Source organism: Diplotaxodon limnothrissa, linkage group LG3, assembly GCF_057381915.1.
Source record: "Diplotaxodon limnothrissa isolate DT_005_m linkage group LG3, D_limnothrissa_male_GT1.1, whole genome shotgun sequence".
Classification (NCBI taxonomy): Eukaryota; Metazoa; Chordata; class Actinopteri; order Cichliformes; family Cichlidae; genus Diplotaxodon; species Diplotaxodon limnothrissa.
Genome location: NC_140598.1, coordinates 30,136,483 through 30,164,007, shown reverse-complemented (window position 1 = coordinate 30,164,007; position 27,525 = coordinate 30,136,483). Strand labels below are relative to the sequence as shown.

The window sequence follows — 27,525 nt, the reverse complement described above, 5'->3', positions numbered from 1 at the left end:
AATGTTCAATGTTCATCTCTTCAGCTAGTGAAACTGCTTTTAGCCGAATGGTGACCGTCGAAACGCTTCTCCCGCTCGTTCTTTGCTCGATGATCCACTGCTCGAGTCTTTCCTCCAACTCGAGCCACCTCGCCTTATGTCCGCGGAAACTCAGCTGCATTTTCTTGACCTGCCGGAGCTTGTTTTCCAGCTTCCTCCATTTGCGAACCATCGATTCGTTAATCTGAAATTCTCTCGCCGCTGCTCGATTTCCATGTTCCTCCGCGTAGCTGATGGCCTTCAGTTTAAACTGTGCTTCGTAAACGTGTCTCTTTGCCATTTTCAGGGTTGTTAAAACAATGATGTTCTGCATAATGCACATACCTGTTCTTTTATACAGGTATGTGCGATTGTCCCTGTATATACGATCAACGCCCACACTTCACCCTTTAGCGTTCTCATGGTGTTCTCTACTATGTCCTCCTTACAACACACAGGGCGCACTGCACTATAGGGCGCGCCGCACTTTTTAAAGAAAATCTAAGGCTTTTATGTGTGCCTTATAGTTGCGAAAATACGGTAAGTGAGATTGTGCCAGAAACCTCTGCTCCATTTCCACTCCCACCTGTAGCCATCAATTCTTCAAGACAATTGCTTCAGTCATTATTTTATTAAAAATGTCTTTTTGTATCACACAATCTGAGACAATAACATGAAAAGAACAACAGAAGCACAGAATGTTGTAGGTCATTCTAGGTAATGTTGTAGGTTGCACAACATATTTACGTCATGTGGTTTCAGCACGTTTTCATGAAAACAGCACTGTAGTCAGTTAGCTTAAATACTGTATAGCCTTTGGTATCAGTTCTATTTGATACTTTCACATTAGTGCCAGTAAAAAAAACACAAAACCTTTTGTGTGTTTACTAATGTAACAGCAAGTACACATATGACTGCACCACTGAAGTAATGTCTGCTATATATTTTTTATTGTGCAGAAAGTGATCCAGCCACAGTCTACTCAGCAGTCCGAACAGAGGACGTCAGTTATGGTCAAATTATCATCAGAGACAAGAGAAAAAAATCAAAGAGAAGAGGTACACTGCTCTTCTTTGTCTCCATCATGGTTCAGAACTACAAAAACAGTGCAACAGGTGTTCAGAGCAAAGAAGAAAGTTTTATTGCATTTCACAGGGGCAATATTTGTTGTAAATACTAGGATGCTGTTTGATTATCTGTGGTGGATTCTGTTAGCAGTTTGCTTGCATGTTGAGCATAGTTGGAGTGCCTCAAGTGTGTAACTCCAGTGAGGGTTCAAGGAAGAAATAAATCTAAATATAGGGCAGAAGTCACAAAGTGCTTAAAGGGAAAACAAATGAAATCCCACCACCATAAACGCAGTAAACAATTTTTACTTTAAATTTTTTACTTTAAATAAACTGCAAGTTTTTTTTTCTATGGTGGTATAAGAACCTCAGAAACAACTCCTGTATTACATACATGCCCCATGCAGACTTATGAGATGCATCATTTCAGTCAGTCTATCAGGTGTTCAGAGCAAAGAAGAAAGTTTTATTGCATTTCACAGGGGCAATATTTGTTGCATCATTTCAGCTCCTCGACAGTTTGTTGATTGGCTCAGACCATTCATTCATCTGCTTAATCAGTTCAGGGTTGTGGGAGCCCATAGCAAGGCTAACACAGTGAGACAAGCTCACATTCACATGTACTGCCAAGGAACTGAAGCTAAGCTAGGGTATGTGTTTAGGTAGTTGAAGGCCAAATGCCAAAAACTAAGCAACGGATAAGGTTATGGTAACATTCCTCATTCTGAATTCTCTGAGTATTAAACCTGTTTGATGGCTCCACAATGACTAACAGAAACAGGTAACTTAAAGCTGAAATTAAGCTCCAGAAACTTGGAGAGCTGCTCAGTGATGTTCGCAAGGACTGTTTTCTTAGACCAGAACATAACATGTTGATAACAACAACGAATGGGGTTTGAAATGTGTTTTCAACAACTGTTCTTTAACTACATCTGTAGTTTTTCTTGTTTTAAACTTTTGTAGAACCACAAACGGCTATTTCCTCTTTTTGTTTCCATGAAACTGACATGTGAACACACTATGTCGATGATAGTGTGCATATAGTGTGACAAAGTGTGAGTCTGGTTTATATTTTGTGGTAAAATGTGTATTTTGTCTTCTTGTGTTAAACACGAATGACCAAAAATAATGTGGTTGTTAGTCTGAAACAGGAAAGATGACCACAGAGCTTCTGAAAGCCGCTGACAGTTTCTGTGAAAGGTTTTAATAGAGCTGCCAGGGAAATGATAACTCTTCTTTTAACGTACATCCTGTGCACTAAGAGTATTTTTTATAAGCTGTGGTATCTGCAGTGACGTCCTCTGTGTGTGTTTAACTCTGCAGAGTGTAATCCAGCTGTAATCTACTCAGCAGTGACAAATGAAGATATCAGTTATGGACAAATCACCATCAAACCAAACAGGCCCAGAGGTAAAGCTGCTCTTTATTCACTAAGAAAGAAAAATAGTTTGTTGCCTGAAAGGGAAGCCCTCCTTTTTGAAAACATGAGCCAAGACAACACGAGGAACCTCAGGTTCAAAGAGGCAAATCGAAAGTCTGGAAGTTACACTAGTGGTGGGAAAACTATGCACAACCTTTACTCAAATAAAAGTTTCCATAACAAACTGTTATCGTGCTCCACTATCCTCCGTCTGCATGGATGTCTGTCAGTCTTTGTCACTATTTCAATGATATGTCAGCATATCTAAATGCATGTTCAGTTGTCCAGGTAATAAATGCCAAATGATTGTCAATGAAACCTATACTGTCAGAATAGAACTGACAGAGATTAAGATTGCCAGATTAAGGAGCGGCAGTAAAGCAGGTGGGTGAAAAACTGAGACTTTCTGGAGAAAATTTTGAAAAACCTCTCCAAATTCTTAACTCTCTATTTGGACTTCTTTTACTTCAGTACTACTTGTGGTATAGAGGATTTTTTTTTTGTTGTTCAAGAGAAGACTTCACCTAGTCCAACCTGTGACAAGTGCCAGTACAAACAAAGCAAAATGGGTTTTTTTTGTTTGTTTTTTTATCCTTGAATATGAACAAAATAAATCATCTTGGATGAAAACTTCCCAAATAACAAACTAACATCTAACTTGGCAAATACTTGTAAAGTGACTTTTTCATTGATGCTTGGATGTTAAACTTTGTGCTAAACACCTGGTAAAACAGCCACAATGGCACTTTTTTGAAGCTAAAAAAGAGACTATTTGTATCTCTTGGGTGTGTCTCAGTCTTTCTAGGAACTGAAGAAGCCTGGAAAGAGCTGATGGAGATTCTGTGTTGTATGACCCCGAGTACAGGAAAGTCTGGAGCTGGCTCTCTGTATAAAAAGTTAAAGTCTCTTGCCAGGTTGGCCTTCTGGATAAGCACAGTTCCCTCAGCCATAATGATTTAAAGCAGGGGTCCCCAATCCCAGTTCACGAGGGCCGGTGTCCCTGCAGGTTTTCACTCTCACCCTGGGTCAACGCACCTGAATCATATGATTAGCTCATTACCAGGCCTCTGGAGAACTTCAAGACATGTTGTAATTTATCCATTTAAATCAGCTGTGATGGATCAAGGACACATCTAAAACTTGCAGGGACACTGGCTCTTGTGGACTGGGATTGGGGACCCGTGATTTAAAGGCTGGATGGCAGGACTTATCTATCAATCCCACCTCTCGGTAGACAAACATAAATCACAATTTGAAAACAAAACCTGCAAATTAAATCTAATTCCTGTACTAGTATATTGCAGAGATGTTAGATATTAAATAATGTTCCTTATATTTACCTTCTTTTTATTTTAAATTTAAAAATGATTATATTTTAGCTGCAACATTGTGATTATGATAATTGAAGCTGTACTGGGTGCATACAAGTGTTCCCTTTCACATCATTTATTCACTTGATGTGAGCCAGAACAAACTTTAACTACTCTGACATATATCACTCTCCCTCATGTTGAAGTAAAATGAATCTACAATGTGCTGAGACTGTCTTCCTTTACATGAAATACCTAACACTTCCTGGTGGGTTTCTTTCACATTAAAAGATTTGATTGCAAGGCCTTTAATGTGAAACTAATGAAGAAAGAGCTGAGTTTCATTCATGTAACTTTGATATGATTCATGTGTAGAGCAGCAGCTGATGCTTTTTTGTTCAAATAAATTAGTGCTGTCAAAATGTATAAGAACAACAGGAAAACAGGGAAGATTTGTTGAACTGGAGGAAAATTCTATCCAAAAAATGACTTCTGCATTATCTTCACTTTGACTTGACTGGTCTCATACTGTTTGAACTGTCTATGTTTTTATTTTCAGATTTTCTACCAGAGCCAAATGTGGTCTACTCCTCACTGAAGTAATCCACCAGACCAAACTTCCAGCTGCTGGTCCTCAACCCTGAGGGCATTCATTGTAAAACAGACTGTACACATTCCCATTGTTCTTCTCACTAAATACGCTCTTAAAAGGCCAGAGAGACCAAAAAGAGATTTTTGTAAAGATATTGCAAATGTAAAAGCTAAAAGAAAAACGAAACAAATAAAACAATGTGTGTATATATATATATATAAAAAAAAAAACACCCAGCACGCCCCTGCGGGCGGTTTATCCTTCAAGCTCGGGTCCTCTACCAGAGGCCTGGGAGCTTGAGGGTCCTGCGCAGTATCTTAGCTGTTCCCAGGACTGCGCTCTTCTGGACAGAGATCTCCGATGTTGTTCCCGGGATCTGCTGGAGCCACTCGCCTAGCTTGGGAGTCACCGCACCTAGTGCTCCGATTACCACGAGGACCACCGTTGCCTTCACCCTCCACATCCTCTCGAGCTCTTCTCTCAGTCCTTGGTATTTCTCCAGCTTCTCGTGTTCCTTCTTCCTGATATTGCTGTCATTCGGAACCGCTACATCGATCACTACGGCCGTCTTCTTCTGTTTGTCTACCACCACTATGTCCGGTTGGTTAGCCACCACCATTTTGTCCGTCTGTATCTGGAAGTCCCACAGGATCTTAGCTCGGTCATTCTCCACCACCCTTGGGGGCATCTCCCATTTTGACCTCGGGACTTCCAGGTTATACTCGGCACAGATGTTCCTGTACACTATGCCGGCCACTTGGTTATGGCGTTCCATGTATGCCTTGCCTGCTAGCATCTTGCACCCTGCTGTTATGTGCTGGATTGTCTCTGGGGCATCTTTACACAGCCTCCACCTGGGGTCTTGCCTGGTGTGATAGACCCCAGCCTCTATGGATCTTGTGCTGCCATGATTAGTGCCTCTTTGCTGTCTTTCAGTCCAGCTTTGTCCAGCCACTGGTAGGATTTCTGGATATCAGCCACCTCCTCTATCTGCCGGTGGTACATACCGTGCAGGGGCCTGTCCTTCCATGATGGTTCCTCGTCTCCCTCCTCTTTCTTGGGTTTCTGCTGCCTGAGGTATTCACTGAGCACTCGGTCAGTTGGGGCCATCTTCGTGATGTATTCGTGGATGTTCCTTGTCTCATCCTGGACTGTGGTGCTGACACTCACCAGTCCCCGGCCCCCTTCCTTCCGCTTAGCATACAGCCTCAGGGTGCTGGACTTGGGGTGAAACCCTCCATGCATGGTAAGGAGCTTTCTTGTCTTTATGTCAGTGGCTTCTATCTCCTCCTTTGGCCAGCCTATTACCCCAGCAGGGTACCTTTTGTCTCTTGCCCACCGATGCCTTCTTGTTCCAAGTAGCCCACTTTTCGTCAGGGTGCCCTGGTTCCTCAACACCTGACGCGGACCTTGTTGATCCGGGCGACGTCCGAGCCGGCATGCCTTCATATTTATCTGTCTCGCTCATGTCTGCGGTAGGCTTGCTTAGCATAGGGGGTCTAGCCTTACTGGATACAGACGCCCCAGGCAGGAATCGAACTTGCGATCCTGTGTTCCAAAGGCGTGTAGTCTAACCACTATATATATATGTATATATATATATATATATATATATATATATATATACACATCACACGTTTATTAATATTTAAGCAGTAACATATAGTATAGAACTAGTATTAAAAAAAACCAAACACTGCTGTTTATTTAACATACTCAGTAACTTCCCCGCTCTTTATATTTGATTTCTATGTGTGCTCCACAGCAGTGACCTGTTTTCTCTGCAGGTTCAATAAACTTTGGTCACACTTCTTATTTTTCTTGTGTGGTTCTCATACAAATATTTGATGGAAAATGTGAATTATTGTGGCTAACCGATACAGACCTCTCTTCAGAGGAGATAACAACAAATAAGCACAACTAAAACCACAACTGCAGAGTCTGAGCAGCATCGGTTCAAACCCTTAGATATGGCCTTGTAACCTTTTCCAGACTGATATGTGTTGATGACTTTGTTTCTCAGGTGTTTATTTAGATTGTGGCAGGATGTTTCCAAAAAAATGTAAATCTGTTATTTCACAATTTAACAAAGGGACAATTACTTTTTCGGAAGGGACCAGGTAGTTTAGATAAATGTTCTCTTTAATGAATGAAATCATTATTTAAAAAGTGCACTTTGTGTTTTCTCGATTTGTCTTTGTCTGATATTAAAATATGTTTGATGATCTGAAACATGTACATTGAAAAAAATGCAATAGGGTGGTTGTTGAATTTGCATAGAATTACTTCATATATCCAGCATGACTAATTTAAATTTCACATCTAAACATATTTTTGTCTTTTAATTTTCACATATTCTTTAAGAATATTCATTCTTTTTGAACAAATCATGTTGAAAAGAAACAAGTTAGTCGTGTTTTATCCTCAAGCTCCGCCCCCTGGAAAGGAAAAATCGGCTGCCCTGTCCGCCATTTTTGTCTCTCGCTTTGGAAAATCTACTACCATCTGGAGTTTTACACTTGAAGGTAAATAAGATTTTAAAGCTAACACACCAGTGAGAAAGAGTGTAGACCCTTTATATATGTGGACTTTTACTGGGGTGTTGTTATTTTACAGGTATGTGGGGTGTTTATCGAAAACCATGAAAGGCTAATGTTAGGCTCCAGTTAGCTAATGGTAACCGAAATTATGCGATAAGCAAATTAGTAATTAACATATATAATGTGAGTTAATATTGTTTGTATATTCTTTCAGTCTAAATTAACAGACTATTACAAACTTGCATCGGTGTCTGTAGTAAGTGGTGGTACCTGCAGTGTCTTGACCATTAAACAAGCTAATGTAGGGCTGGGATATGACTAGTTTGTTGAAACATGTCTGCTGCCAATGTGACTGCTCACACATGGTAACATTACCAGCACATAGCCACAGCCGCTATAAACATGCTGAAAGGTCAATCTAGCTTCTGTAGTCAGCAGCTGGAAGACTCAACACAGACCCAAGATTCAGTGTAACGGTTATCTAAATGTTGTGTGTCCTGTTTGTAAGCCCAGAGAAAGAAATTAAATAAAATGACGACCTTGAGCTTCAAGCTACAGGGAGTGCAGAATTATTAGGCAAATGAGTATTTTGTCCACATCATCCTCTTCATGCATGTTGTCTTACTCCAAGCTGTATAGGCTCGAAAGCCTACTACCAATTAAGCATATTAGGTGATGTGCATCTCTGTAATGAGAAGGGGTGTGGTCTAATGACATCAACACCCTATATCAGGTGTGCATAATTATTAGGCAACGTCCTTTCCTTTGGCAAAATGGGTCAAAAGAAGGACTTGACAGGCTCAGAAAAGCCAAAAATAGTGAGATATCCTGCAGAGGGATGCAGCAGTCTCAAAATTGCAAAGCTTCTGGAGCGTGATCATCGAACAATCAAGCGTTTCATTCAAAATAGTCAACAGGGTCACAAGAAGCGTGTGGAAAAACCAAGGTGCAAAATAACTGCCCATGAACTGAGAAAAGTCAAGCGTGCAGCTGCCAAGATGCCACTTGCCACCAGTTTGGCCATATTTCAGAGCTGCAACATCACTGGAGTGCCCAAAAGCACAAGGTGTGCAATACTCAGAGACATGGCCAAGGTAAGAAAGGCTGAAAGACGACCACCACTGAACAAGACACACAAGCTGAAACGTCAAGACTGGGCCAAGAAATATCTCAAGACTGGTTTTTCTAAGGTTTTATGGACTGATGAAATGAGAGTCAGTCTTGATGGGCCAGATGGATGGGCCCGTGGCTGGATTGGTAAAGGGCAGAGAGCTCCAGTCCAACTCAGACGCCAGCAAGGTGGAGGTGGAGTACTGGTTTGGGCTGGTATCATCAAAGATGAGCTTGTGGGGCCTTTTCGGGTTGAGGATGGAGTCAAGCTCAACTCCCAGTCCTACTGCCAGTTTCTGGAAGACACCTTCTTCAAGCAGTGGTACAGGAAGAAGTCTGCATCCTTCAAGAAAAACATGATTTTCAGGACAATGCTCCATCACACGCGTCCAAGTACTCCACAGCGTGGCTGGCAAGAAAGGGTATAAAAGAAGAAAAACTAATGACATGGCCTCCTTGTTCACCTGATCTGAACCCCATTGAGAACCTGTGGTCCATCATCAAATGTGAGATTTACAAGGAGGGAAAACAGTACACCTCTCTGAACAGTGTCTGGGAGGCTGTGGTTGCTGCTGCATGCAATGTTGATGGTGAACAGATCAAAACACTGACAGAATCCATGGATGGCAGGCTTTTGAGTGTCCTTGCAAAGAAAGGTGGCTATATTGGTCACTGATTTGTTTTTGTTTTGTTTTTGAACGTCAGAAATGTATATTTGTGAATGTGGAGATGTTATATTGGTTTCACTGGTAAAAATAAATGATTGAAATGGGTATATATTTGTTTTTTGTTAAGTTGCCTAATAATTATGCACAGTAATAGTCACCTGCACACGCAGATATCCCCCTAAAATAGCTAAAACTAAAAACAAACTAAAAACTACTTCCAAAAACATTCAGCTTTGATATTAATGAGTTTTTTGGGTTCATTGAGAACATGGTTGTTGTTCAATAATAAAATTATTCCTCAAAAATACAACTTGCCTAATAATTCGGCACTCCCTGTAATGTAAGCGTAATGCTATGGCATAAAGCAACTAATGCAATGATGAGGTTGTTAAATTAGTAAAAATACAGTAAATATATCCAACATGAATCATTTATATTTTTGGTCTAAACATAATTAAGTCTCACGCCTTTCACTTGTTTTAGAAGGATGTTCAGTCTTTTAAAACCAGTCATATCAAAATAACAGAAAATAGTTATGTTTTCTGTTGAAACCCCACCCCCCCAGGTGTGTTCTGCGAGGGAAAATTCACTGTGGCGGTCCGCCATTTTTTGTCTTCGCTTCGTTTACGTTTGGTGCTGAGCTTTACTTTGTCGAGGTAAACTGAAAACTACATGTTTGAGAGGAAACGAAGAGAACATCCATTAGATGGGGAAGTTTTTCTCATGAATTGCTGTTGAGCAACATAATGGAAAAAACAAGTCATTCCTTAAGTTAACTAATGATAATGCTAGCTTAAGCTGCGGGACACTATTATGTGCATTAGCTTTTTTTCAGTGTGTGCCCAGTCACATTCGCTTGTTTTTTCTCAGTGAATACAGACTAACAAACTCGTGTCCATTTAGTTAACTGGTTGTACCTAAAATGTTTTAGTTAAACAGTTAAATAAGCTAGTTTGCCATGGGGTGGGCTCTGTGTGTTTGGGGGGGGGGGGGGGGGGGTGTCTTCACTAAAGTCGGTTTATTTAGGGCATGACACCTATGCAGTACTCATTAGGAGAGGAAGTGCATGACGTGGGGCTTTATTTCATGTTCTGGGGCAGTGAATGTAATGTACTGATAACATGTTAAAGACACAAAAACCCAACAAATTGTTTTAACTGATTTATAGAGAGACTGAGAGGAAGGCTTAAAGAGATAAAAATAATGACAATATAAATATGTTAAATTTATTTTTTCTGTATCGATATATGGTGCTTATCCCTGCTGAAGGGCAGATTGCTGTTGCTTCAGAACTATTCTCTAGCGCTGTTACGTAGAGGTGTTACAGTTAAGGTTTTAATAACATTATTTTATTTACTAGTGAAGATTTGCATATGTTATCTCACCTTCTGTAAGGTAAATTTTCTGGAAAGGTCAAATTAACTAATTTAACTAAGTATTAATGAAAGACCTTGATGTGTATATGACAATAATAGATGTAGTTTCTGGGTCATTTGGCAGAACTGCAAAATGGCCAGAAGGAGGCAACTGCTGTGGTTGCAAACAGGCTTTGGGTGGTATGGAAGTAAGGGCAACTATGGAACTGCTCAGCAACATGGGACCCATAGCTAATAAATAGTAATATGTAATATAACTTTGTGTGGATGTAACCTTGTGAGAGTTGAGATTTTGACAGCATTTTTATGTGACAACTTCTCTTTTTAGATAAATGCAGAGTTTAAGCGCATTACCACCATGCCACTGCAGTCCAGATTACTCTCGCAGATAGATGTGCTATCTGACAAACTAATAAAGGTCTTCAAAAGGCGAGGAGGACAAATAGGAAGAAGACTGCAGAACATTCTGGAGCCCACGGCCCAGGTAAGAAAAAAATTAATTTGTGTATACACTTCAGGGAAAATAATAATTTTAACAAAATGCTGCTTGTCACTCTATGCCATGAGTATGTTGAAAATCACCTGGGATCTTTACAATTTACCATGGGTGCGTTTTTTCTTTCTTTTTTCTTTTACCTGCATTAGAACTATGTGTGGAGTTCATAGTTGCACACCTCTCTATGCTCTAACAGTATTCTGCTTCTTTGCATGGAGATTTCACTTCAGAAATGCATTACCTTTTTAAGCATTCTGAGGACTCAAATCACATGCTCTAATGAATCCATTTTTTTTCACCTAATGTGTTAATGTTAACATTTTTTGGAATAGTGACACAGATTAAAATAAGATTTGGTCTAATGTTCTTTGACCAGTGTTCTGTTTAATAAAATTCTGGAATTCTGCATTTTCTAGGCCACAGATGAAGCCATTATCCAACGATCTAATAAGGAAACAACCATGGGAATTTACACCATAAAGTCAAGAGATGGCAATGGCAGCCCTGAGGACATCGGGATAATCCTTGAAGGCCAGAGAGTCTGGCAGGATTTGGATAACTATACCCTAGCAGCTGCAATGCTGTTTGGACTAATGTACACTTTGAACCTCACCTACCCACTGGAAAAGTATACCTTCGAGGTATTATAGAAACTGGTTATGGAGCTCAAAAGGAACAGCCTTTCAAAGAAGGCCCAGGTTTTCAGGACCAGACTGTACGATTGAACAGTTTTCCAGTTATGATGTGGGAACAACATGTTTACCTCTTCGAATATGTACCATCCTTTCTTTTAAGCCAGCACTGGTAAAGTTGCAGTACAGAGTGAAACTTATTTTTCTGGCACTTTTCAACTTGGGGCCTTTATTACTGCAGTTTTCACTTTTCAAGCCATGGCTCTTTCAAAAAAAAAAATTCAAACTTTGAATGTCCATTTTTCTCAATGGAAATGGTGTATAGAATAGAAATTCCGTTACTCTCAAACCCTAGATGAAATAGCAAATGAACATTTAAATATAAGAGAGTGATTAAAAAATGCAAATAAAATAATTAAAAAGTAAAAATTTAATAATACAATACAATTTTACGTATAACAAAAAAGCTATGCAATATACAATATACAATATTCAAGTAAGGGTAAATGACATTGAGTGTAAACCAGGCAGAGTAGTGCAAATAGGCAAATAGTGCAAATGGAGATTTAGTAATATACAGTAAGAGATAGTGTAACAACAAAGTCTTATGAGGTAATGGCAGTCCAATGCTCCACAAAGTGACTGGTAACTAGTGCAGGCCAGTGAGTGAGTCAGAGAGTGTGTGTGTGTGTGTGTGTGTGTGACAGAGTTCAGTGAGACCGTGGAGGAGAAGAGGGGAGAGGGGGCAGAATCGGGAGGGAGTTTAGCTTCCTGACAGCCTGATGGATGAAGCTGTCCTTCAGTCTGCTGGTCCTGGCCTGGAGACTCCGCAGTCTCCTCCCTGACGGCAGCAGCTTGAAGAAGCTTTGCATTGGGTGCGTGGAATCAGCCGCTATGCAAAGGGCTTTTTTAGTGAGACGGGTGCTGTAAATGTCCTGGAGGGAGGGGAGAGAGACACCAATGATCCTCTCCGCAGCCCTCACTATGCGTTGGAGGGTTCTATGACAGGACGCATTGCAGGCTCCAAACCACACAGTGATGCAGCTCGACAGGATGCTCTCGATGGTGCCTCTATAGAAAGTGTACATGATGGGGGCTGGTGCTCCTGCTCTTCTTAGTTTGCGGAGAAAGAAGAGACGCTGCTGTGATTTCTTGGCCAGTGCTGTGGTGTTGTACGTCCAGGAGAGATCCTCTGTGATGTGCACACCCAAGAACTTGGTGCTGCTCACTCTCTCCACAGACGCTCCGTCAATGGTCAGAGGAGCATGTTGGGTGTGCATTCTCCTGAAGTCCACAACAATCTCCTTCGTCTTCTCCACATTCAGAGAGAGATTGTTGTCAACACACCACATGGCCAGGCGTCTCACCTCATGATGATCTCGGTGTCGATTCAGTCAAAATCTGGGTCAGATTAAGCGGCCATAACAAATGCACACTAACATGAATCATATGTTTCTGAAAGAGAGTAACTTCTACTGATGAAATTATGAAAGAAATTAATTAGCGTTCATCAAGGTGACGTGTTGTATTAACAATCAGTGCTGCAGTGCATTTAATTGATTTCGTTTTAATTTATTTTGAATTTCTCCAATACCAAATACCACTGGGACCTACCATTTTATTATCAAAAAGGTGAAGTAAACCATTCATTCATAATTTAGAATAATCTGGAATGAATCAGGAGAGAAAATCTAAGATTAGACACTGGTTCAGGTGGAAAAGTGAGACTTGCATTTAGTAAGTACCTCAATAAGTACCTCAGTTTTATCTGAATTTGGGAGCAGTCATATGGAATACAGTAATTGTTTTATTCACTTTTTTAAAATGGATAATTAAATGAATTATTAAGGCTTTAAATGTTGCCGTCCACTTTCTAAGAAGCAGAAAGTTAGCGGCCATCCAGGTCTTTATGTCTTTAAGACAGTTTGTCTTAAAGACTGCAGTTTAACTAATTGGTGTGTGTTATCTGGCTTCATAGATAGATAGAGCTGCGTGTCATCTGCATAGCAGTGAAAATGTATGCTATGTCTTCTAATGATGATGCCTAGGGGAAGCATGTATAGTGTAAACAGAATTGGTCCTAGCACTGAACCCTGTGGAACTCCATAATTAACCTCAGTGTGTGAAGAGGACTCTCCATTTACATGCACAAATTGGAATCTATTAGATAGATATGATACAAAACCACTGCAGCACAGTACCTGTAATACCTACAGCATGTTCTAATCGCTCTAATAGGATATTATGGTCAACAGTATCGAACGCTGCACTGAGGTCTAGCAGGACAAGCACAGAGATGAGTCCACTGTCAGAGGCCAGAAGAAGATCATTTGTAACCTTCACTAAAGCTGTTTCTGTGCTGTGATGAGCTCTGAAACCTGACTGAAACTCTTCAAATAAACCATTCCTCTGCAGATGATCTGTTAGCTGTTTGACAACTACTCTTTCAAGGATGTTTGATATGAAAGGAAGTTTGGAGATTGGCCTATAATTAGCTAAGACTGCTGGGTCTAGAGATGGCTTTTTGAGTAAAGGTTTAACTACGGTCAGAGTCGTACTTAGTGAGGAGATAAAATTATTAACAAGATAATCACCCTTCAATGCCCTGTTGGTACAGGGCATTGGAGATGATAACAGTGGGTGGATTATATTCTTAAACTTAGTTACAGGTTTCTGTAAGGCAGAGTAAATCAATTTGTTGATCAATTATTAAGTCATGTACTAACAGAGACTTGGAGGAGAGAGACCTAATATTTAATAATCCACATTTGTCAGCTGGTGATCAGCTGATCACGGGGCTGGGTTTAAAAGAGAGACGCCACCCACCTGTTTGCTGCTCAGACATCGTTCTCTTCATGTCAGGAGCTTCGAAACCTTGCCGACGTCAGTCATCGGCTGATTCAGCAACTGTGAGTGTTTTTCCTCTCGATTCTTTTTCTCATCCCGGCTCCGCTCGCTCTCCGTCTGTAACGCCAGTTCCGAAGCCACGCTTCGTGCACTGATCGTTACTAGAATAACTGCGTGTCTGTTCCAACCCACCGCTAGCCTTCGCCGCGTTTGGGTCTAGCCAGCACGCCACACGGGCACGCCGAATTACTGTGTGTAATTTGCCCGATCGTGACAGGATGTCTGAGCCCCATATAGACCCAGCGGAATTCGAACGGCTGAAAGCCGAAGTACTATATCTTCGCGGTGTGGTAGATCGGATGAGCACAAAAATGGAGTCTCTCACCGAAACTGTCCTCCAACTTTCCACTTCCGTCACCTCGCTGCAACGTCAGCCAGCGCCGGTGAGCGCGGAGCCCCGGATCGGACTACAAGATAAGTGGAACGGAGTTGATGGCTGGCCTGATCGTTTGCTTGCTACTTTAGACATGCTGTTTGAATGTCTGCCCACTAAATATGCCACCGCCCGTGCAAAAGTTGCAATGTTAACCTCTCTCTTGTCTGGCCAGGCTCAGGAAAAAAAAAAAAAAAAAAAAAAAGGAATGGGCCGCGGCTCTCTACAACAATAAATCTGCAGCTTGCAATGACTATGCCCTGTTTGTGGAGGAATTAAAAAAGATATTTGTTCCCCCGAGCAGTGAAGTGGAAGTGGAGTCACAGCTGCTTCATTTACGCCAGGGCAGTCGACCCGTCTGTCACTTTGCCTCCCAATTCCGTACCCTGACCGCTAAGCGGTGTGGCCCCAAAAACTCTGGATGAGGCCGTGGACCTCGCCCTGAAGATCGACCAACGAGTGATGTCGCGGCCTCGCCACACCCCTTGGGCCTTCAAACCCTTCCAACCTCAGAGGGCCACGTCTTCGCAGCCTCCTCCCCCCTCTGAAGGAGCCGCTGCTAGCCCAAGCAGTACATCCAGCAAGGAGCCCATACAGCTGGGTAGACTCTCCAAAGAGGAGAGAGAGAGACGCTGGCGTGAGGGTCTCTGTGCCTACTGTGGATCAGCTCGACACCGTCGTCCCCAGTGCCCGCTACGTCCGGGAAACGACGACGCCAGGTAGACTGCGGGGGGAGTCCCACCTGGCCCTTCGCATTCCTCTGACCACTCTCGTTTTCTGTTACCAGTAATATTTCACCTGAAACACCAACAGTTCTCATCTGAAGCCCTCCTGGACACCAGAGCCGCTGAGAACTTCATCAACCAAAAACTAGCCTCTTGACTTCGCATTCCGTTAACTCCTGTTGATCGATTTCTCCCAGTGACCTCAGTAGATGGGTGACCCCTCCAACCCTACCCGATCCAGTTCCAGACGCAGCCAGTTCGCATGTGTTAGGTTTATAGCATAAACCTATTCGCTGGAACGTTGAAGACAATATAATTACACTGCAAAGCAAGACACAAAGTAGGCAGGCTTCATGTTACTCGTGCACGGGAGAGAACCGGACAGAGCGCCGTCCCTTCGCTTGGCCCCAGTTGCTCTCGTCCGTTCTCCCGTACACTATCCTTTTATTGAGGTTACATGAATATGCATAGGTTCACTAACATGTGACGTCTATATACACACAAAGAGTACCTTGCCTGTGTGTGTGTGTGTGTGTGTGTGTGTGTGTGTGTGTGTGTGTGTGTGTGTGTGTGTGTGTGTGTGTGTGTGTGTGAGGTCAAGATGTGACCCTGTGAAGACTCCCCAAGGCTAGTGCCAGGACGTCTAAGTCCATCTAACAAAAGGCTCTTATACTTAAACAGATATACGTGTGCTTGCTATACCATAAATCAACAAGAAAAGATAAACTCTCCTAGGGAGTGTGATCTATGCCAGAACACACTCTGTACAGAGGAGTGAACGCACCCCCTCTTCAGCTACACAGAGTTCTTACAGACCTCTTTAGGATGAGACATTCTTTCAATCTAAAAATGATTATACTCTTCTAAGCATATATGAGTAAATGTTTCTAAGCATAAATGACAATCAACAATACAAAACCTATCAGCATGTCTATTGGGGATCATCAGGAGGAGATCCGGTTTCTAGTAGTCTCGGCCACTTCCTCTCCTCTCATCCTTGGATACCCTTGGTTCCGTCAACATGACCCCCACATCTCCTGGTCTTCCTGCCAGATCCTGGATTGGGGTCCCCAGTGTCCACGCCGCTGCCTTCTCTCTCGGACCAAAAAGAACTCAAAGTCAGAAGAGACCTCTCCCCCGAAGCCCATTGATCTGGATAATATCCCTCCGGCTTACCATGACCTATCTGAGGTCTTCAGTAAGAGGCGAGCCTCTACTCTACCTCCTCATCGCTCCTACGACATGGCCATTGAGCTCCTCCCAGGAGCGGTCCCTCCTCGTGGTCGCCTGTTCTCTCTGTCTCCTGCAGAGAATAAGGCCACGGAGGAGTACGTTGCTGAGGCTCTCCAACAGGGCTTTATTCGCCCTTCTACCTCTCCTGCTGCTGCTGGATTCTTCTTTGTCAAGAAGAAAGATTGCGGGCTCTGCCCCTGTATAGATTATCGGGGCTTGAATAAAGTCACTATCAAGAACCGCTATCCTCTTCCTCTGCTATCCACCGCACTCGATTCCCTCTCCCAGGCCTGCATCTTCACCAAACTAGACCTACGCAGCGCCTACAATTACACGCCGAATTACTGTGTGTAATTCGCCCGATCGTGACAACATTTCACTGTTTTACTCTTTGGTTCAGATGTGGATACTGTGTTGTTCTTTCCTTGTGATTGTTTATGTTTAAGTTGTTTGTTGCTGGTTTTTAGTTTGTTTTATGTATTTTTGGGAGCTGACACAGTCTCTATGGAGATGGGTTTTTGGGGGGGTAGCAGGAGGAGAGAAGCTGCAGGGAGGCATGTAAGACTGCGACTCTGCTTCCTGGTCCCAACTCTGGATAGTCATATTTTGGGGGGTTTAATAAATTTGTCCATATTTCTAGAAATGAGAGCTGCTCCATCCAAAGTGGGATGGATGCCGTCTCTCCTAACAAGACCAGGTTTCCTCCAGAAGGTTTGCCAATTATCTATGAAGCCCACATCATTTCTGGGACACCACTCAGACAGTCAGCAATTTAAGGAGAACATGCGGCTAAACATGTCACTCCTGGTCCGATTGGGGAGGGGACCAGAGAAAACTACAGAGTCCGACATTGTTTTGGCACAGTTACACACCGATTCAATATTGACTTTAGTGACCTCCGATTGGCGTAATCGGGTGTCATTACTGCCGACGTGAATTATGATTTTACTGAATTTACGTTTACCCTTGCCCAGCAGTTTTAAATTTCATTCAATGTCGCCTGCTCTGGCCCCTGGAAGACAATTGACTATGGTTGCCGGTGTCTCTAGCTTCACATGTCTGAGAACAGAATCACCAATTACCAGAGTTTGATCCCCGGCGGGTGTGTCGCCGAGTGGGGAAAAACGTGTTGGTCGTGTACCTGGGGCTTCTGTTTAGGACTATGCTTCCTCCTCACCGTCACCTAGGGTTGCCAACTCCCTGAAAAATAAATAAGGGACACCTCGTGGCCAGGGCCGGGCGACCCAGTTGTCTTCACCCTTTCCAGTGTGGTGAATTTTGTAGCTCTTTTTTTTTGTGTGTGAAATTGTTTTTTTTAACCATTTGATTTGAATTTGATTTAAGTAGATGCATATTCTTAACTTTTGAGAATATAAGTAAATCTTTCTTTAAAAGAACTCTGTCCTGCTTAACTTAAAATTATATAAATTAATAGAAAACAATAGATCGAAAAACATTCTTGTAACAGTGCACATTTAGTGCATTTAGTGCAATTGGCTTCAGTTGAGGTATTATTTCAGCTTTTTTAATGCTAATCAGCTGCTCCCGTTTGTAAACCCGCTCTTTCCCATGATTACGCATCATAACTCATCATCATTATTCATCTATGTATTACTTTTATGTATTAGTCATCTATTTGTTGTAATCATCAATCCTTGCAGTTGTTTATTACACAAAATAAATTATATTATCACACTTCTGGCCACATAGCGCTGATATTCACTGCACATGCCCATATTAACCTTAACCAGAGGGTTTAAAAAACAAACAAACCAGTGTTTACATACCATATCTGCTTCTGCCGTGGCCTGGTGGACAAAAAATTGGTAAAGGGTTCCCCGAGCTTTCACGCCCCTCATGTTCTTCATGTGCCCACCATTAGAAGCATGCCTATGGAAAAAGTGCGCCGGCACACAGTGCAATGCGCTTTATAGGCGCTATGGTGACCTTTTTCCAGCCAGGTGTTTTCCTTTTCCCATTCCTCCTTTTTTTTTCTTTCTCTGAGAAGAACAAACATTGCTGGTCTAATCCTGGGCTTACACTGTGCGATTTTTGGCCCATTTTGAGCCGACTTTTGAGTCGTGCGACCAATTTGGTGATCGGCCCGATTTTGGCCTTCATCGTGCATCGTGTAGTATACGTGGGGTAACGGGAAGCGATTAACACCAGCTCCCGATCATCAATCGCTTGGTCGTGAGGGTGTCACCACAGCCGCTCACACTGCTCACGCGCAAACACGTAAACGTCGGTGAAAAAGATGGAGCAGCACGGCTGTGCGGCGTGTGATCTGGACACAAGCGATGGAGGCACAACTTGTAGAACTATGGAAAGCTCATCCGAGCCTTTTCGATGTGACCTCACAAAATTTTTACGACAACAACAACCGTGAAAATAGTTGGATTTACATTGTTGCTCAATCACAGCTGCCTGATCAATGTTTTTCATTAGCAATTTAGCAAAGTTGATGGTGGTGTTGTGTCTGTGTGAGTGAAAGACAGAGAGGGGGAGCGAGTGACAGATTTTCTGTTATAACCTTCATTTTATGGACGCACAGTTTGAGCATTCAGGTCGCATCAGAGCATTGGGCGGAGACCCTGCATCATGACCTACCAACTTATAACCCCTGCGAGTCAATCGTGGAGTTTGAGCAGAAGCTGAATAACGTGACTGAAAAAATCACACAGTGTCTGCCCAGCTTTAGGTGTATGTCGTCTGAGACTTGCACCGCAGTGTCGGCGTTTGTTTCCCTGTTGGCCATGCTTCTTGTTGTGGTCATCTGTTGTCTTCTGGTATTTTCTCCGTAAGCGACCTTTCCTCGACCAATGAAATGAGCGGTAATCTGAACGGTCATACTTGAATTGTCATAAGTGTGCTGTCAGCTCATTGGTCACAAAGCAGGAGAGGGGCTGGGAATTATGTTTTCAAACAAAGCGTTAATTCCATTAACATTTATAGACTACTTTTGATTCTCACTGTATTACGGGACAAACTGCGTCCCTTATTAGCTCAATACGGGACGTGTACTTTTGTTTCTAAATACGGGACGATTCCGTTTTTTAAGGGACGGTTGGCAACGCTACCATCACCCAGCCGCCCTCTTTCCCCAGCTGCTTAGGGTCTGCCGGGGAACAGCTAGTGGGGCCTACACTATCTTTGGCTGCACCAGCTACAGAGGCCTGGCTAGCTACGAGTGAATGAAGGATGCGAAGCAGAGTCTCCAATTCAGTAATCCTGGCCTCCAGTGCTGCAAATATGCTACATTTGTTACAGATATCATTACTGCTAAAGGAGGTCGAGGAGTAACTAAACATCTGACACAATGAGCAGGAAAGTGCAGGAGGGACAGGTGAAGTAGCCATGGTGCTAACGAGTCGGCTATGAGCTAAGCTAGCGAAACAGTAGAGACACAGTGAGTGAATACTTTGGCTATAAATTAGGTAGTGAGTACACAGAAAGTGTGCTTCGGATGAAGCACGTGAAGATTATACTATGAAAAAAAGAATGTATTTAAAAGTTTTTAATTAAATTGCTAAGCAGATAAGCTACTCAGAAACACCACTGTGTTTGAGCAGGAACAGGAAGTGTTGAAACGGAAATTTCAAGCTGGCATCGTTCTGATCCCATAGTCACCACTGATGAAGCTGTGTGCTGTATGCACATATACACATAAAACACAGATGTGTGAGTGTGAGAGGACTACTAGGTGTGCAAGGTTTTAGGTCTACTAACGTATGTTAGCAATGGATCCCAGACAGAGAAGACTGTCCCTGGACCCTCTGACAGTGTATTTGACTTTTTCTAATTGAATGAATTGTACCAGCTTGCCAAACCACCGGGACACATTAGGTTTTTTTGTTTTTTTTTCCAATACAGGAATATTCTTCTCAGTGCAAGTAGGATTGTAAAAGCAATGTTTTTTATGCCTTTTTCCTTATTGTTAAATGTCTTTTGTCTCTAATACCAAATAAAGAAGTTTTCACCTTGGGCTGGATAGTCAGGGCTGGCAAAATTACAGACATGCTGTACTTCAGTAGAAGTACAAATACTAATTTTGAAAAACTTCAGAAAAAGTTGAGGTACTAATTGAACTTCTTTACTCAAGAAAAGGTGAAAAAAGTACTGGTTTTGAAAATGTACTCAAAGTAAAATAGTAAAAAGTACAAATGAAAATAAGCAGGCGCTTACTCACAGCAATGTCCCCTCATTTACTTATTCCAGTAATTCTTACTATTTATTGTTATATTATTATAATTATATTTCATCCATCCATTCATTTCCGCTTATCCTTTTCAGGGTCGCTGGAGCCTATCCCAGCTGTCATAGGGCAAGAGGCGGGGTACACCCTGGATAGGTCGCCAGTCTGTCACAGGGCTACCACACAGGAACAGACAACCATTCGCACTCACATTCACTCCCGCATTCACACCTATGGGCAATTTAGATTTTTTAATTAACCTATCCCCACAAAGTGCATGTCTTTGGACTATGGGAGGAAGCCGGAGTGCCCGGGGAGAACCCACGCAAACTCCACACAGAAAGACCCCGGCCTGATGGTGGAATTGAACTCAGGACCTTCTTGCTGTGCGGCAACAGTTATTTTCCACCCTAATTTACGAATAAATTCTTTACAAATCCTACCATGTGAATTCATGGTTTTTTTTTTCACATTCTGTCTCTCACAGTTGAAGTGTACCTCTGGTGCAAATTACTGACCTCTGTCATCATTTTAAGTGGGGGAACTTGCACAATCGGTGGCTGACTAAATACTTTTTTGCCCCACTGTACAATAACTTACAGTTGTTCATCTTGGTTTTTAGCAGATGGGGGAAAAGTTGAAAAACAACAACAACAAAATAACCCACCCAATGACCAACTAATAAGGCCCTGAGGCCACTGACACCTGAAATGCATAGAAAGACCGATCCTGGATTCCCACCAGTGTTTTAATGGATGACACCATCTACAACCCTCCACACTGTACTGTGGAGCAACACAGGGCACACACACAGCTCTGTTTGTGACTACAGCTCTGAATTCATTTCCATCCTACCCAGCAGATTGTTCCCCACAACATCTGCCTGTGGGTTCAGGATTTTTAATGTGGGTTGGTCTACACCACTCATCCACTCTAACAGTGTTAGAGTGCCACTCAGAGTGCCACAGAGCTGTGTGTTGAGCCCCTTCCTTTACCCTTTGTACACTCGTAATTTTAGACCAACTCAGGACACCAACACCATCGTTAAATTAGCAGTTTATACGACTTATTATTAAATTACTTATTACTAAATATAAAGAGTGTGTATTACAAAAAGGAGGTACTGAGGCCTCACAGAGAGCTGCACTGTATTTTTGTATAGTCCAGAAATTAGTTTTCAGCAATTGTCTTGCAAGAAGTACATTGGGCTAGCGGGGGGAACCATACGCTCACACACAGAGGAAGAGGGCGGGATTACTTTAATGTCTCTAGGAAATGATGACAAAGTCACATCATGAAGTTGTCGAGCACAATGAAGGAATCATCTCTGCAAATTTGGCTCTGTAAGTACACAGTTTCTCTTTAAATACTGTAATTACTATGTATTCTTGATCAGTATGATGGAGAACAAGACATTAAAAACAGTTCAAGTTAAAAACAGGACAGGACAAACTGCAGGTCTGATATAGGACCTGCTTTTACTTTCTTAACCAGGAAACAAGCTGTGAAAGACTTAGAAAGACTCAGTCATGAAGTTATAAATACACCTGCCTACTTGCATTACATTTATTTAACACTAAAAGCATTGTGTGTGTGTGTTTGTGTGCCTGTATGTGTGCTTGTATGTGTGTTGTGGTATTGGCCTCACAGGCGGCCACAAAAATATAAGAAACACATTTTAAATGTATTAATTATGGTTAAAGTAGAACAGAGTTTATAATGTCATCCACATTTCCCTGCAGGCCTGCAGCCTCTCATCCAGCCTCCACATTGCTTCGCCTCAGTCTGCAGTTTTTCCTGCTCAGGCCTTTATCCCATTCGATTAAGCTGCTTTGCACTGGAATTCACTTTTCCTTTGCTCAGATTAGCTCTCCACACAGTTCAGCTACGGTTCCCCCACTGCTCTGCACAGTCAGGATTGATGATTTTCCATGCACTCTGTCACACAGTCCCAGAGTTGGTAATTAATTCAGTTGCTTTCAATTCAGTTTTATTTATATAGCGCCAAATCACAAAAACAGTTGACTCAAGGTGCTTTATATTGTTTGGTGAAGACCCTACAATAATATAATCATTTTATAATAATAATCAATGATGCACAAATACATAGTTATTGTACTTCAGTAAAATGTTCAGGTACTATGCAAAACCTCCAGTGTTAAATTGACACTAGAAAGAAATGTGTCCACTCTTTTGAGTGTTAAATTAACAATTTTGACAGTGTTGTATTTCTAACAGTGACCTAGTTAAAGATTAACAATGACTAACATAAGCAGTGTTGTTTTTCTAACATTGAAATATTACTAGAATTTTTAGTTAATTTCCAGGGATAGAAAATCAGCACTGCTCAGTGTTAGGACCTGAGGTACAGAAGGAAGGGTATGAAGTAGAATTAGCAGGGGTGTAGGAGGGGTCCTCTCTCCTCTGTTTTGACTCGAAACCAGAGTAACTGTTATATATTTTAAAAAGAAAACAAATTCCCCCCTCGCCCCTGTGAGTAGTCTATCCTTCAAGCTCGGATCATCTACCAGAGACCTGGGAGCTTGAGGGTCCTGCGCAGCATCTGTTCCTTCTGGACAAAGATCTCAGATGCTGTTTTTCTCCTTTGTCTTTGCTGATATTCTACATCATTTGTTCAAAACTGAGTATATTCATTAGAATTAAAATTTAGACTGAAGAGATTTTATCTCTGGAGGTGTGGGACCTGACTGACCTGAGGCGCTGACCAGAAGGCAGCGGGTAAAACAGGTGGTAAGGAGGGCACAAGGGGCTGCGTGTGATGGCCCTTGTTTTCCTGAGACAGGAGGATCTGGTGATGGCCCCCAGAGGTGGCAAAGGGTATCCAGTGATTTTTGGGGAAGTGTTAATTACCCTCGGCACAGCTTTCCTGTTCTCAGCTGTGGCCCCTGCTCAACAAACACCCAGACAGTAGGACCACTGAGGAGTGATAGAAGACCAGCAGCAGCTTCTGGTTATTCTTCCTCAGGACACGGAGGAAGTGCAGCTGCTGCTGGGCCTTCTTTACCAGGGCATTGGTGTTGTGGGTCTAGGTGAAATCAACAGACATGTGGGTACCCAGAAACCTTAAGGTGGAGACAGAATCCACTCATTCTCCATCAGAGGGGAGCAGACCCATCTGTGCCTCCTGAAGTCCATTATGACAGAAGTAATTTTAAGAAGTGGATAATTTCATTGTAATGTGGGGCAAACACAAAAGAAAATTCCTCATCTTACACTGTAACTACACTATACTTTATAGAGTTAATCTAGCATTTTGTTAGATATACACTGTTTAAATATATTTAATTTACATTCATTATTCAGTTAGGGCTTGCAACAGCTGAAGCATAAATAAGTATAAAGTTTAAAAACATTGTGATTTTCTTTTTGTATTTTTGTCACTTTGGGATAAATCATCTGATTTCATTTCATCTGATTAAAAGAGCAAAGCTTATTGTTACTACTCTTTGTTATTTTTAATGATTTCATGATATACTAAAACATTACGGTGCACTTTTTTCTGACTGAACTGAATGTAAGTTTAATCTTTTGTAGTTCTGATCTCACTTCTGTGCTGCACAGTAAACCAAGCTCGTCTGACTGTGAGTCCCAGCAGCTCTCAGTTCTTTAAAGGAGACTTTGTGTCTCTGAGCTGTGAGGAGGACGACAGCTCTGCTGGATGGACTCTGAGGAGAAACACAAGCAAACAACAGAGGACTCAGTGTGGAGATGGGTGGGGAAAACCAGCTGGTTCTTCCTGTGACATCACTGTGTTCCCTCATGACAGTGGAGTTTACTGGTGTGAGTCCAGAGAGGGTCCCATCAGCAACATGGTTAACCTGACAGTCACTGGTAAGCTGAGTGTGTGGAGTTAGTGTTGATGAAGCTGTGTGTAAATGGATGAAATGCTGTAGTTTGTCTCTGTGTTGAGGTGGATCAGTGATCCTGCAGAGTCCTGTCCTCCCTGTGATGGAGGGAGATGACGTCACTCTGCTCTGTAAAACAAAGACCACTCCCTCCAACCTCCCAGCTGCTTTCTATAAAGATGGCTCCCTCATCAGGAAGCAGCCTACAGGTCACATGACCATCCAGCATGTTTCCAGGTCTGATGAAGGCCTCTACAAGTGTGACATCAGCGGTCATGGAGAGTCTCCATCCAGCTGGATCACTGTCACAGGTGACACACTCACCTGTCTGTGTTTCTGCAGGTCCAACTTAATGACTGTGTTTGCTTTATTTTAGGGGAACACACCACCACACCTCCACCTACATCCACACCTCCACCTACATATTGCCCTTCCTCACTCTCGCCTCCTGTTCTCTCTGTGCTGTCATGTGTTGGATCAGTCTGTGTTGTGGCTCTGCTGGTGGGACGATGTGTTCACAGAAAACCTGAAGGTGAAACTCAGACTTTATTAGTTAGAAACAAAAAAATAGAAAGTTAAAATACATTTAACAATTATGTTTCCACTGACATTAACATACAATAACTTATACAGTCATTCATCTTGTTTTTCAGCAGATGGGGGAGAAGATGAAAAAAGTGACATCATGTACAGTGACATCAAAATCTCAAATCATCAGCGACACCTATTAAGACAAAGCAAAGGTAATATTTCATTTTATGTATGTATTTACTTTATGTATGTATTTACTTTATGTATGTACTTTATGTATGAAGTTTCATGCTTGTATCTTTGTTAGCAATTTCTACAGGAAAACCAAAAAGTGGTTAAAAGGTACAGACAGCTCAGTGGAGTTTTCCTGTTTCGTTTCAGTGTTCCTCACCAAAACTCACTGTATCATTTTTAGTAATATGTTAAACATGATTCAGATCCCTTAACCTTCATGTTGTGTTTATTTCATATGAAACAATTTTGTTTTCCCAGTAAAAACATGACAGGTTTCATTAAAACTCATCATAAAACACTATAACAACAGATATATTTCACTACTAGTTGCATTAGTTCTTTTTATCAAGTTAACTTCTTGAACTTCTGTTTGTTATTTGTGGGCTGTGTGTCTCATTAATCTGAGCTTAAATATCTTGAATTCAAGCTCTAAAAACCATAATTTCTGCATTTTTTGAGATTCTTCCAGTATTGCGCCATCTCCAACTTTGGTGGGGCTGTGGTCATATTGTTCCCCTGCCACTGAGAGAATACCTTAGACGATTTGGTTGTGTACAGCTGGTTTAGTAAGACTAGATGCCTTTGAGAAGTCGGTATTCTGTTAGGGTCCTAAGGCTAGACCCACAAATGCTAAGCAAACCCACCTCAGATATAAGAGAGAGACAGAAAAATGAAGCCATAGCGGCTTGGAGGTCGCCTGTATTAACAAGGTCCGCGTCAGGTGTTGAGGAACCAGGACCATTTTGCATGTTTCCCCTGCATATGCAGTCTGCTTTCATGGGCATAGACACAAGACCCTCCTACAATCCTTTGATTTGTTTCAGAAATATCATTGTCCAATCAAAGCCTATAAATGTACTGTAGTTGTTCTGTATTTGTAGACAACCATTAACAGTGAAAGTTGTTCTTTACATGCCAAACTGTGTTGTTCAGTCTGTGGTTAACAGAAACTAGCAGCTTTGTGGTTGTCCAGGTTTCTATTTCCTGTTTCTGCTCAGTTTTTACTGCAGGGCTGTTAATGCACTTACATTCAATTTTGGATGCGACTTACATGAACGTAATTTTTGTGTTGTGATATCCTGGTATGTTGATAGCTGGTGCGTTCATCCTGTAGTTTCAGCACATAGCCCAGTCAGTTTAAATTTAGCACTCTATATTGTCATTTAGTGCACTGATGTTTAAAAGGTAAACGAAAAGGGTAGTGTTGGGTTTATCTAGCCACAAACCCTGCTGGAACAGCAAGACCAACAAACTGCACGACAAAAAAAAAAACAAGACAGAGCTCTTTGTGGCTCACGAGGGAAGTCAGCTCAGGCCTTCACCTGTCCTTAGCCAACTTCGACTGATTCCTTCGCTACAGCAAACAATCATTCATGAATATGCAATTACATGTGACATTTATAAGCAGGCATATCTGAACAACATCAATGTCTGTATTCTGTGTGTGTGTGTGTTCCAGCCATACTATAAATAGACCTATGACCTTTCAATAAATTTAAACCGTGTGTATGAGGTATGCAGAAAAGCAGAAGTAAGCGTCTCGCTAAACTATAAAAACAAGAACTTCTAACAGGTCATGTCTCAAACGCACATTTAAAGGTGTGAACTGTCAAACTTTTAAAAGAAACAGCAGTCCGGTTTCAAAAGCTATAATTGAATTATAACGTTGAGCCTGCTTCCTCTCATCTCATGGTACACAAGTGCACACAGAATCTTATCTAATAAGGATAAGATTTTTATCAGCATATGAATGAATATGTAAGCATAAATGATTATATATTTCTAAGCACAAATGACAATAAAAAAAATATCAATTCCAAGAGCTAGTTCTTTTCTACTTCTGTGCCACCATCCTCTCTCTTCTCATATGGGAATTAAAATTTGTCTTGATAATATATCAAAGATACAAAAAAAATGACAAGCTTTTATCATTTAAATACCATAAAGGGTACAAAATGTGTATAATTCTGACTTCTCCAGCAGTCAGTTGTTGAAATGTTTGTCTGCTATAGCATTGTTCTAAACTTTTTCCTATTTCACAACTGTACAAATAGGAAGAAGAATAAATAATGTCACCTTTGTGCTATGATTAATGTGACTGGCATTATTTATGTGACTGAACTACCTGCAATGATGTCCTCTGTGTGTTTTATTGTGCAGAGACTGATTCAGCTGCAGTCTACTCAGCAGTGAGAACAGAAGAGCTCAGTTATGGACGAATCATCATCAAAG

The 27,525-nt window shown here is 41.8% G+C and overlaps 2 protein-coding genes across 2 annotated transcripts in view; one reads left to right on the top strand and one right to left on the bottom strand.

The window, feature by feature from the left end:
- The window catches only part of LOC146635296 (butyrophilin-like protein 2), a 614,223-nt gene that overhangs the window by 398,852 nt on the left and 187,846 nt on the right, over positions 1 to 27,525 (bottom strand). The gene's annotated exons all lie outside the window — the stretch shown is intronic.
- LOC146635297 (low affinity immunoglobulin gamma Fc region receptor II-like) overlaps positions 1 to 27,525 on the top strand; it is a 91,118-nt gene that overhangs the window by 6,359 nt on the left and 57,234 nt on the right. Inside the window, exons 2-5 of the mRNA XM_085349845.1 lie at positions 24,218 to 24,514; positions 24,594 to 24,839; positions 24,905 to 25,060; positions 25,182 to 25,271. Of these exons, the coding sequence (XP_085205971.1) occupies positions 24,218 to 24,514; positions 24,594 to 24,839; positions 24,905 to 25,060; positions 25,182 to 25,271 (789 nt within the window). The remainder of the gene's footprint in view (positions 1 to 24,217; positions 24,515 to 24,593; positions 24,840 to 24,904; positions 25,061 to 25,181; positions 25,272 to 27,525) is intronic.